Consider the following 13,302-nt stretch of genomic DNA (forward strand, 5'->3'; position numbering starts at 1 on the left):
CTCACACGAATCTAGGGTAGCAACTGAGCTCATAGTCGCTTCCCGAGTCGGTCACCCATCGCCGGGACCTAAGCTCATTTAACCTATTTGTGCTCCATTTCTTTTATTTTCTTCCCACTTCAATTGATATTTATCAATTTTGTTTATAACTTTTCTGTGGGTTTTAAGTATGGTTCTAGACATTCTAACTGTCTGAATAGACATTAGTCACTGGAACAATAGAATGTACAGGACTACTTAGTATAAGGGTGTTACATGGCTCAGGTGAGTGAAGGAGATTTCTTCAAATTCCTTAATCAGCTCAAGAAGATATTTCTGGTACGGGATTAGTTTTGGGTCTCTAGTCTGCCATTCTCCCTTGACTTAATAAATGATCAGAGCTGAATCCCCATACAGTTCCAATTTCTTTACCTTCATTTCAATGGTAACTTGTAAACCACTCACACCGGCCTCGTATTCTGCTATGTTATTAGTATAGTCAAATTTTAACATGACAACTATCGGGAAATGTTTCCCATCTAGGGATACTAGTACCGCCCCAATTCCATTACCGGATAGATTGACTGCCCCATCGAAATACATCTCCCACACATCATCTTGCCCCTCAGCATTGCTGCTCACTGTATTAATATGTTTATTTGGGAATTCAAAGTCTAAAGCCTCATAATCGTCAATTGGATTTTCTACCAAGAGATCTACTATCTCGCTTTCCTTTATCACCTTTCTTGTCATATAGACAATGTCATATTGTGAAAGTATGACTTGCCACTTTGCTATTCTTCCAGGTATGAATGGGCTTTCGAACACATATTTGATCAAGTCAATCCTGGAAATGAACCATGTTTTATAATTCAACATACAGTGCTTAAGTCGATTTGCTATCCATGCTAATGCACAACAGGTCTTTTCTAAATATGAATACTTTTAGTTTATGATTTTATGATTTACTATATGACAAGAAAGGTGTCTAAAACAATATTATAGTTGAGTATTAAATATGCTATCAGCCAATTAATACTCTGTAATATGAACCCATAGTCCCTTTGTGATGTTCAAATTGATTAAATCTCCAATACATTTCTTCATAAATTACTAGATTCCATACCTCCATCACTATTCTCACTAATGAGGTCCCATTTTAAGTTCTCCATCCTTGTCATTCACTTTGCCAAGAATAACACTTAGCCTACCCTATACCTTAAATTTGTTGCTTTTATTATGCGCCCTTCAGGTTGTTCTTTCATTTATTTCCTTTGTCTTACCCAAAATAGAACTTAACTATTCTATCCCTGGTTCCATTTGTAACACCCTAAGCAAATCTCACATCGGCAAAACACGGGAGAGATGCTGGGTTTATAAGTTGGCGGTCGTAACCCCTAGTGACGCGTTTTAAAATCGTGACAGCTTCGGCCCAGAGAGGACAATATCACTAGTGGGCCGGGCCGTTACATTTGCGGTATCAGAGCTGGACTCCCTCTAGTACGGTGTGTGGTGCGAGGACGCACCAGGCGGAAGCTTGTGGGCTTGTCATGACCCAGGGATGGGGTTCGGACATGCTTGTTCAACCAGCTACGCACTGGGGTGGATTCGTGTCCCACATCGGAAACGGGAAGGAAAGATTTGGGCCATATATATGGGGGCCTTCCTCACCTGGTCAGCGCGCTCTTGGGAATGAAACCTCCCAAGGGACAAATCCGTGAGGCCCACGGGCCAAAGCGGACAATACTGACTGGAGATGGATTGGGCTATTACATTTGTGGTATCAGAGCCGCTCCGCGTGCAACCTTGAGCAATGGTGGGGCAAACCTCAGCGAGGACGCTGAGTCCCATAAGGGGGGTGGATTGTAACACCCTAGGCAAATCCCACATTGGCAAAATACGAGAGAGATGCTGGGTTTATAAGTTGACAATTCGTAACCCCTATTGACACGTTTAAAATAGTGAGGGCTTCAGCCCAGAGCGGACAATATCACTAGTGGGCCGAGCCATTACATCAAGTTCCTGGCCAGGATAGACAGATTTAGTTAGAAAAGAGTTTCTGACAAGAAAATTTAATTAATCAAGAACTGAAATTAAAAGAGAACATAATGTTCATAGCAAATGGGGTTTGACATTAACCATGACTCCAGCTCGAATTCGGATTTTGTAATGGAGAGATTCTAGTGCATGGTAATATGATTAAAGGTTCATTTCAGGTATTCCTTATTACTAATTGGGTGGCCATAGCATATTATGCTAGGTATCAACCATGGTCTATGAAATGCATGAAATGATTTGGAGAAATCATTTATGGTAAGAAAGAGTTCTAATGATATTAAGAGTTAATATCATTTCTCATTGCCAATAAGTAATGAGCCTAGTAAGTCACACATCTATACAAGCTAATCACCATTTAAAATGTGATGTAATTAATTAATTAAAGAGTTTAATTAATTAATTAAAGAGGTTTGGTTTGTAATAAGATTACAAAGTCCCTAGCATGACTTGAAACTAAATCTAGGTTATTAGATGTATAGTATAAATTAAATTTATATTTAATTTGATTAAATATGAATTTAATTATGAGAAATTAATTAATGGAGATTAATTAATTAATTAATTTATATTTGATATAAATTGATTTAAAGAGGAGAAATTATAATTTTGGGTTGAGAACTCAAATTAAAAAAAGTAAGGGCAAATTGGTCTTTTCACATGGTGACATGTGGCACCATGAGATGGTGACACATGACACCATATGATCTTGCCACTTATCTTCCTATGATGGAAGACCACATATCATGATTTAAATGGAGCTTGACACTTGGCTTCATAGGATTAAATCAAATAATAATAAGATGGGATCTTGTGATGACATGTGGCAAGGGAGTTAGGGTTTGACCTAAGTATATAAAGAGAAGTTATAAAGAAAAATTCAACCCACCTCTCTTTTCTCTCTTATGTTGGACGGCAACATGCTCTCCTCTTTTTCTCTTCAATATCTCAATTGATTCAAAGGGAAAAACTTAGATTTCCTCTTGAATTAAATTATTAGAAAGTATTTCTAACACCCAATACATTCATACAACCTTCACAAAGCATAAACTCCATCTCATAATTGGTTGACAAGGCTTGAGAAGCCAATCTAGGGGCTACCATTGCTATCTTGGTGTGTCCTTGTGGTGGACAAACTAGAGGGACAACATTTGGGGTCCTAAGAACATCCTAAGATTGCATCAATTGTGCATCAAGAGGTTAGTACCTAAAAATCCCTCTTTTAGTTAGGGTTAATTGAATTAAATGTTAATTCATAATCTTTAATGGCAAATGAAATTTTAATACATGCTAAAATATGTTTTGGTATGCAATTGGGCATTGGAAATTAATTAGGTTCATAAGACACTTTGTATGGTGTATGTAACCTTAGAAATAATTTTTGAAATTCAATGTTCTAATGCCTAATAATCACACTTCCACTGCTTCAGAGAGAGAGAAATATGGAGAGAAATTGGAGGAAAGAGATGGAAATAGAGCAAGAGGGATAAAACTATAAATATTGATGATAGTTAGGGATTAAATTGTAATTTATTCTTATTGTTATTGTGAGAGGTGCATTTTGATCCCAATTCCACACCATTTTTCCCAACTCTACTATAGTACTTTAAAGTACGCCACAAAAGTAGAGGATTTTTATTAGAGTTGCCACCCCATAAACTAACTGAGACAAATGAAGGTATAGTGGTGGCAACATATACTTTGGAAAGGACCGTTAATGGACACAATTTTGGGATAGTAAATATGGAGAAAAGAAAATGTTAGGCATTTTTTCTGCGCAGGTTTACTAATACAAGGTATTGAATCCACCTTCACTTTTCATGTTGTTAGGCCTCTCTTAGAATTCATTTATTAGATCTTTTGAACAAATAAATGCAACAATTTATAGCACACACTATGCATGTAAGGCATCATATAAACATAGAGCAAATGAAACATAATAATTAAATTAAAATCGAACAATTATGCTTAGCATACATCTAAAGAAAGGGAAGGAGCAAAAATTACAACCCCTTAAAAGAAACCTAGGGTTTCCTATATTTTTGGTGTTTTTGGTGTATAATTATCTAGAGCTTGTGTATTTCAGATTTGGTTGCCTATGAGGTGGTCAAAAGATGCCTCTTTAGGTTTTTTTTTTTTATAAGCAAATCATTTTATTAATAATATTATAGAATCCAAGGAAATTTAGCATGGGAACATCCAAACTAACCCAGACTAGCAAACCTTCCCAATTACACCCAACTTATGGCATATCATACAAAGTGAACCTGGAGAGCTAAAAAGAAAAACCAAGAAATTCAATAACCATTACAAACAACCATAAACCAAAACACAACCACATGCTACCAAAACATACGGCCATGGCACAAAACCAAAAAACAACTAATGCCTCTTTAGGTATTAAAAGATGTTTATATAGTAGCTGGAGGTAACCGTAGGTCAAATAACTAAAATTGAAGTAGAATTTCAATTAAAATGGATAAAAATTCCTTTTCAATCTTGTGCAATTCCTTTCCTCTTTGGTTTCCTTAATTTCGGCCATCCATTCCTCATTGTGTATGATTCTTTTTTTCTTTTTTTTTTTTTGAAGCCTTCCCTAACCACACTTTAGGTAACATTGATATGGCAAGACTCTTTTCACATCATCATAAGGTAGGTTAATGGAAAAGGGTTTAATGGAGAGCCTTTGAGCTTAGCCCTTCAGCCAACCATGGTTTAAGCTCTCCTTAACCTTTTATGTTGAGGCTTAAAGGAAAGCCTTAGCTAAATGGTTCTAGGCCTAAGCCCAACCAATCCTAGACTAGCCTTAAAAGTCCAATATTAAGCCTTTCTAGCCTTCCGGCCTATCATAACCCTAAAAACCTTAATCTAAATCCTCTAAATTTCCTCTTGCTTGAAATTTTAGTTGTCAAGGACTCCTAATTAATGTCAACATGCGTCATTTGACTTTGATCTTCAATTTCGAGCTCCACACTAACTCCAACCATGCATGCGTACATGAAGGGACAAAAATAGACGTCTTCAATTCTATATCATTAGACTAGTCTTTAGAGTCATTGACTTACAACTAAAGTCACTTAAATTGGATGGAATGACCTAAATGTGTGACAATTAAAACTTGAGGTCGGATGGATTTGGGTTCATGTTATTTTGGATTACAAGTTATCTTAAGTCTTGTCTTTTTTAAGGAATTGAGTTATTTCAATTTATAAGTTGATTTGGGTTACCTATACATTAAGCTGGTATTTAAAAAAAATATATTTTTTGAATCATATTCAAGTAAATTTGTTTGGTGTCAAAATTTGAATTGATCAAATTAATCTAAATGAAACAGTTTCAATTTGATTCATACGGTTATCAGGTTGATCGCCAGTTAAACCTTTAATTTTGTGAATCATGCAAGTTCAAGTCATTTCGAATTTTGGGTGAATTAAAATGGATTACGGGACATTTTCAATCAAATGGGTTCAGATTGAATTGACTTATCAAATTAAAATTCATTATCTTCATAAACATTAATTTTTAAAAAAAAAAATAATAGCCAAATTCAAATTTTAGTCGAGGTCTAATTAAAAAAAAAAAATCCACAAGCTTAAATATGAAAGCAGCGCACCGTAGGATTAAACAATAAATAAATAACACATGAATGTATCATATAGAATCGATCATGAAGGAAATAAATAATTAAATTTATAAGATTTGAATTATTGATAATTTATGTAATAAATTAAATTTGATAATTTAAATGCTTATTGATTATAAAAATTAAAAAAAAATTGAAGGGTATAATAGATAAAAATAAGAAAAGGGAAAAGTAATGTAGGTTAAAATAAAAGATTGAAAATACATTAGATTTTTTTTTATGAACCAAAAAAATTAAGTGTATTTTTCAAATAATTAAGAACTAATTTATATATTAGGCAGGTAATATAAATAGAAGCATGATATTATCCATATAAATTTTATATCTATCAATTATGGGCAAAAAAGAATCAAAAAGAAACATTTGATTTACAAAAATTGGGAGGAAGAATTATATTATAAACTTCTATATCTATACTATATATAAATGTGGGAAGGGGGAAATGTTAGCTTTTTTTCAAAAAATCTCTTTATTTTTTAAATTAATTACAGTTATATTTTATTATTTAAATTAATTTTAATATTTATTTGAATTAAAAATTTTTAATTTTAAAATTTATATAAATTTAAAATTCGTAGTCTTACTTATACTTAATTTATAATTTATAAATGCATGAGGAGGGATATTAGGATTCCTAAAATATTTGTAATTCTTTATGTTATTTACAATTATATTTTTTATTATTGAAATTAATTTTAGAGTGTATATATATATATTTCTTAGTGCTACTTATTTTGTATTATAACAATGAAGAATTAAATTTAATTGGATAATAAAAATTAATATGTTTTTTTTTAAAGAAAATCCTAAAATTAAAAAAAAGTAAAATAATCTATAGAAGTTTATTTTGTAATATAATTCTATTATAATTTAAAAAGTAATATAAATACATTCTAAAATAATATATTAAAAAAAAGCTAAAAAATTTTGAACGGATAAAGATTTTTTTTTCTTCAAATAGAAAATTTTTATTGTTCTTTATAAATAATTAAATATTTAAAAAATTCTATTTGAATAGAGTCTAAGTTTAAAATAAATTAGAAAAAAGGAGTTAGAAAATAAAATGGAAATAGCTAGAAAATAAAATTTTATTTTGCTTTACTACTTTGCCTAGGAAATCTTTTATAAATCCCTTTTGAATTCAAAGTTCTATTTTGAAAAACTGTTTACTACATTATTAAATGAAAATTATTTAAGTGTTGTTATCAAACATATTTTATTTATTTATCATATTTAATATAAAAAAAAAGTTTTACCTACAAGTCTACAATCTTATCTTAATATTTAATAAATAATTATCGAAAAAATTGAGTATAAAATTTAATATATCTTAAATAAAATAAAAATATCATAAAATTAAAAAATAAAGAAATTAATTAAAAAACTCTATATATAGTATTAGGAGTTTAATAGAATTCTCATGTATAATGTTTAAATGGGATTATAAGAGTTTGATGTTGGGTTTGTATAAGATTGTGGTTGATGAAATTACACAAATATAATGGAAATAAATATTATCTAACGGGTTCTCTGAAAAAAATATAGATAACTTTAAAGAAAACAAGTGTAATCCTAATGAATGTAATGAATGTGTAGAGACTGGAGATAGCCTCCCATCCATAACCCCATTTTGTGGGTTGTGTATGTTGCCTCAAAAATTTCTCAAGAGAGAAAAAAAACACGTTAAGTATTCATCTTATTTCTAATAGTATAATCTAACTTTTTATTAATATAATTGCTTTTTTTTTGGGAAAAGTTAAATAATTTTATTAAAATGGAACTATAGCTAGAAAACCAACTATAAAAACAAATTACATGCTTACATAGACCATTTATTTTGCAGGAATTTGAAAGGTACAAAAGGGGGATCCAGTAGCAGTAGATTTTCATCAAATGATTCAATGTAGGCTTGATGAAATGTCTACTCTATTTGCATTAAAAAATTCTGTAGAGATCAAAAATGCAATTACTTTATTCAAAGAATTTTCACTAAAAAGTAATGCTACTTGTGGACACCGAGCTATAATTCAATGAGGTGCTAAAGAAGAGAGTGAAGAAAAGAGAAATTGGAAAGCCATCAAAGAAGCAGGTAGAAAGTGCATGGAGTCAAGTGCAGGGAAGAGAGGGAGAGATAATGATGGCCCTAATGTGAAGGTTAAGGGTGAGAGTCGGGGAGACGGTAAGGAATTGGGTAAGGAGGTAATAGTGATTTTTGTGTGTATGATGCAAATTATAATTTAGAGTTATTTATCATTTATTATGTCTTTTTCAAATGATGAGAGAAGATTAAAAGAGAGAATGAGATTATATTGTGAACTTGTAGATTAATATTTATGGCAGTCATTGCATATACACAACATATGTAGGCAAGGATAGCATGAATGATAGGTCATCTTGAATTTTTATTTGTTGCACTGTGTTCTTTCAATGCACGAATTTGCTATTGATTGATCAAAATAAGAATTAATCACCTCAAATAAGTTTAGAAAATAATGAAATCAATGAAAATCAATGAATAAATTGGCTTTTAATAAATTTTTAATGTCAGAAATTTCATCCGAATTATTATGTATAGACTTGTAATATTTTATGGGATGTTCTATCCTTATTATTTACAATTAGAGAAATTATTTGTGCCTTTGTCATGCAATATTTGAGAAATACAAATTGAACTGCATATTTGCGGCAAAAGTCTAAATTTTCAAAGATAAAATTTAAAAGATTTAGATAAAATGAGTAATTAATTCAAAGGCTTAAATTTTTCTAGCCAATAACCCTTAAACAAAATTATATTTTAATTTAATATTAATTTTATAATTAAATTATTATTATTATTATTATTATTATGAAAAATAAACAAAATCATTTAAAAAATTAATCACGAGTATCATTATATAAATATACAATGCACATAGAAAAAACTAGTAAGGGATAAATATATGAACCTCATTTATTTTATATGTGACCCTACCATATATATATATATATATATATTATATCTTAAATCCACCGGCGAATCTAAACAAAAATTTCCATTTATCACGTACAATGCGAAGTGCCGCTCTTGTTGATAGAGTAGATAACATCAAAGCTCATTTTTCTCCCAGTAATATTTTGCAGCATTTTTCTCCTAGTACTATTTTGCAGCACAGAAATCATGATATGCTTTAAAAAATAAAGCACTATTACCAAAAACCATGTTAAGCTTCTATTTTCTCTAATACAAAAAATCCATATGCATGCAATGGCTCAAAACAGGTTGGATTGGCGACCAATCCTGCGAGGCAATCCAAAATTTTGATAAGCTCTAATTTCACCTCCCAATGTTGCTGTAACAATCACCATGCCCCATGCTGTTGCTTGTACTGATTGGTTGCCACTCCCACTTCCATCAAACCATGACCAAGAGGAAGGCCAAGAAGAAGACGGAGAAGGAGCAGCTGAAATAGAAGGTGAATCACCATACTTTATGGAGGAAGAAACAGAACTGAATGAATCTCCGAGACCAGAATCAGACTGTGAAATCGCAGACGAGTCCTCTTCCAGGGATGGAGCTTTATCTACATTATTGTTGTTGCTGTTGTTTTTCTTTGGAAGAGGTGGCAACTGTTTCTTACTGTTTGTAGCTGCAGAATTATCTTCTGTCATGGGCGAATCAGTTGCAGAAGTTGGATTTTTCTTACTACTCACAGATGCATCATCTTTGGTTGGCGAACCACAGGTTGAATGCGTTTGTGAGTTGGAGGAACGCTTGGAGTGCCTTTTGGAATTAACTGGCACAGGTGGAGGATCACCCTTCACAGTACCAGGCCATGGGATTGCGATTGATACATCTCTGCACTGAAAGCTTTCATGAGATCGTGTATCGATCATATTTTTTCCTTTTCCAGTCCCTGATCGCTCGTCTCGCTTCCAAACATATACATTAGAATCTTCACTCGCGCATATTACATATTTTCCATCTTTACTGAATGAAGCAGCAATTTGGCTATTGAGATTTCTAAAACCTGTCAACCAACAACACATCCATTATTATGATTGATCAGAACAAGGGTAGGTGCCTTGTTTTTCTGCTATCAACTCAATAATTGTGTATACTTTTGATGATTTTGGGGCATACCTCTGAATTTATGAACCAGTTCTGAACCATCTAAAATTCGAATTCGAGAATCAGCAGAAGCAACAAGAACTTCAGATGGATTGCCTGGGGAAAACTATAGGGATAGAAACGTAGTCAGTTGGCATGTAGACAGAGAAATGCAGCCAAATACTAAGGAATAGAGACTACCTGGAAACCAGTTATCTTTTTTGGATTCTTCTTGTTTTGCAAGTCAATCTGCTCAGCTTGACTCAGTTTGCAATCTGGCTCATGAAATTAATAACATTAAGTCTTTGCGCTTAGAATGGGAAAAATATAATAGTAATAATGATAAAATCTAGCAGAGCAATTCATACCCTCAACATTGTACATGCGGCAACTCCCTTTATGTGAACCAATGAATGCACCCTTCAATTATCACAAGATAAGAATTAAAGAACCATCAAAGTAAAGGGATTAACATTCGCACAGCAGAATCAAAATTCCAGGTGACAAAATTGAGAAAGTCACAATCTTGGGTATTCCAAAATATGTAAAGAATCTCGACATAGATAAAGCAACATTTCTAGACCTGGCCATCAGGGGTGTAGCAGACAGCAGTGACCATTTCGTGAAGATCAGTCCAATCCACAAGCTGACGATCAGGTATGTTCCAGATACGAACTTTGTTATCCAGCGAACCACTTATGAAATAGTTGTCATCCATTGGATTGAAGTGTATGCAAGTTACTGCAAAAGAAAAACCAATAATCAGTTCATATAATTATAAGTTAGAAACAGCATGCCTTGATTCACATATGAGCAAGTATTGGGACAGTCTTACCATAATCATTATGAGCGAACAACTTTAGACAGCTCTTGGTTTCCATGTCCCACAACCGAACAGTTTTGTCCATTGATGATGAAAGCAATAGCTGCAAATCCATAAAATTTCCCCAGAAGTTAAATCTATTATTTATTGTATACTGTAATGGAAATTTGTACTGGTTTGTACTACTTGTAAAATTTTAAAAGCCAAATTTAAATCTAATCCTGATGTATTAATCTTAAACACAATTCAATTAGCGAGTAATAGTGAGATGGTATAACCTGAGATCTGGACCAGGACAGGTCCAAGACATCATCAAGATGACCGGAGAAAGAGCAGATCGGTTTCTCAGACAGCGAAAACACAGTTTCCGACACATGGACATATTCTGGAATGGGACTGCTTTTCTTACTTGATGAACCCTTTTTCTTCTTCTTCCTTTCTGAAGGCATTGGTGTGACCTCTCCTAGACCCGGTGTTGAAAAGGGATGAAGAGGGGTCAGATTCCCTTCACTCAAGGACATGATTTCACATTCTTGAACTTCCCATATATGAATAGTCCTGTCTTCTCCCCCACTAGCAAGAAATCGGGTGTCAGGACTGAACTTCATGGTCCATATGGAACCTTCATGAGCCTGAATCTCTTGGCACAAATTCAAAGCACTAAGCTCCTTGTAAGATTTCCCTGTCTGCTTAACCTTTATCCATCCAGAAGATGAGGAATTTTTGCCTCCTTGTTTTGATTCCGCTGTTGGAGAATTATTAATGTCCCTCTCTTTATCAGCACCTCTTCCAGTTATAGACATAGAATGAGCCACACCTTTTATGTTCTTCAAGATAGCTGCCCCCCTTCTCTTGCTCGTTCTCAAACTCTTCGATAGATAATTATTGGCTGTTATTTTCCTGTCATCACCATTCATCCTGGAAACATTTTCTCTACTCATTAACTCCTTAACAATCCGCGAATGGCCAACACACTTTTCGAATTCTTCCATGGTTAATTGCTTCCCTGTTTGCAGATCGCTTACCTTATTCCACATCCCATCTTGATTGTACTCGTTGACAATGAATTCTTTACCTGTATCCAAATTCTTTATCAAGAAAAAAGCACCAAACTTGTTATCTGATGATAGAGGCATTATGCCACCATTTTGTTCAAGTGAGCGCATGTTTCCTGCATCCTTTGGTGAAACTCTAACAGAATCCAGATAGGGATATATTCGAGCCTGTGATACAATTATCATTGAGGATGATCTGGTAAGGCGTTGCTTGGAGATATTGCCAAGTAATTCTTCTTTTCTTGATTTTTCTACCGAAAAAGAGTCTATGTCATTGCCAGACCTGGAACGGACCAGAACTACGGGTATCGGTGGAGGTGAAGCCTCTTGCTTCGTATCTCCTCCAGGGTCGCTGTTAATAATAATATCAGGAGAAGCTTGATCATTTACAATCTTGGTAGAAACAGCACGCGTCAAGTCTTTACTAGAGATTCTAAGCACCTCTTTATCGTCTGATAAGCCCATGCCTTGAAACAGACGCTTGCGGCGTTCATTAATGGATCCAGGGGCTGCCATCCAGATATCATAGTCTGGTGACATTGCAGCTGCGGCAGCGACAGCATAGTTTCGGAATTCGGTAGTGGAAACGGAGGAAATAGCGGAGGCAAAGGACAAGCGGGTGTCTTCAAATTCATCCTCATCATCAGAGCCAGAGGAGGCCAAGTCGAGAGGAACGGCAGAGGAGAGGCGATCACGGGTCTCGAAGAAGCGGTCATCGTCGTCGTCTTGGTCGCCGAGGGCGTCCCAGTTCATGGTAAACGTTTTCTTTCGTTCCATTATGGGGCATCGATTTGTGGCGCGGAAGAGAGAAAATCAATAGAAAAGAAAATGAAATTAGTGCATGAGAAAGAGAAAAGAGATCTCTGAATTTTTTTTGTTCTTTATTTTTCTGATTTGATTTTTGGAATGGAATGGAAGAGAGGAAAAGAAGGCTGCCGTTATGGGCTTGTGTTAATTGGGGAGTTCAATATAAGGAGGGAAAGAAACAGTCAAAGAGGTCATTGCATTTGGCCAAATTACAAATCCAGTCAATGTATTAAAAAATAATTTTTTTTTTTTTTTAATGGAGAGTGGGAATATGCTAGATGATTAATGTATTTTTACTCACTAAAATAAGTCGGGCCAAATAAAAAATAGATAATAAATAAAAAAAATAGATATTTTTTTTAATTATATATATATATATATATATGGAAGGAATCAGTAAATTGACTCAATAGAATTAACAAAATTTTATTTTACTTAATTTAGTAAAAAAATGTTATATATAATAATAGACTAAATATATAATCACGATCAAATAGATAAAATAATTTTATAAAATAATAAATTCTAGCTATAATTTTAAATTTATAATTGTTTTCATGAGTTTTTATTTTTTAAAGCATTACTTGATTACTTCATTATTAATACTATAAAAAAAATCTTCCAATATATCACAATTCAATAATCATTTAACTTATTTATGTAATTGAATTTCTATAATTTTCATTGTAGGAAATACTCTTTAATATTTGCAATTGCAAAAGATGATAGCAACCCCGATTTCTCTAACCAGCAAACTAATCAGTATATTAAATTTTTTATATATTATATCTCAATTATTAAAACAGTAAGTAAGTAAAATTATTATTAATCTAAATGTTAATTATTATTATTA

At 33.1% G+C, this 13,302-nt stretch overlaps 1 protein-coding gene across 1 annotated transcript; it reads right to left on the minus strand.

The window, feature by feature from the left end:
* Positions 1 to 8,757: 8,757 nt before the first annotated feature.
* LOC110659153 (uncharacterized) lies at positions 8,758 to 12,564 on the minus strand. Its single transcript, XM_058144081.1, has 7 exons — positions 10,866 to 12,564; positions 10,600 to 10,690; positions 10,348 to 10,505; positions 10,133 to 10,184; positions 9,966 to 10,039; positions 9,798 to 9,891; positions 8,758 to 9,684 (listed from the first exon to the last, which is right to left on the minus strand). Exons 1-7 carry the CDS (start codon positions 12,417 to 12,419, stop codon positions 8,927 to 8,929), a joined length of 2,781 nt encoding a protein of 926 aa, XP_058000064.1. The 5' UTR covers positions 12,420 to 12,564; the 3' UTR covers positions 8,758 to 8,926.
* Positions 12,565 to 13,302: the final 738 nt, after the last annotated feature.

This window comes from Hevea brasiliensis, chromosome 3 (assembly GCF_030052815.1).
Source record: "Hevea brasiliensis isolate MT/VB/25A 57/8 chromosome 3, ASM3005281v1, whole genome shotgun sequence".
NCBI classification, from domain to species: Eukaryota; Viridiplantae; Streptophyta; class Magnoliopsida; order Malpighiales; family Euphorbiaceae; genus Hevea; species Hevea brasiliensis.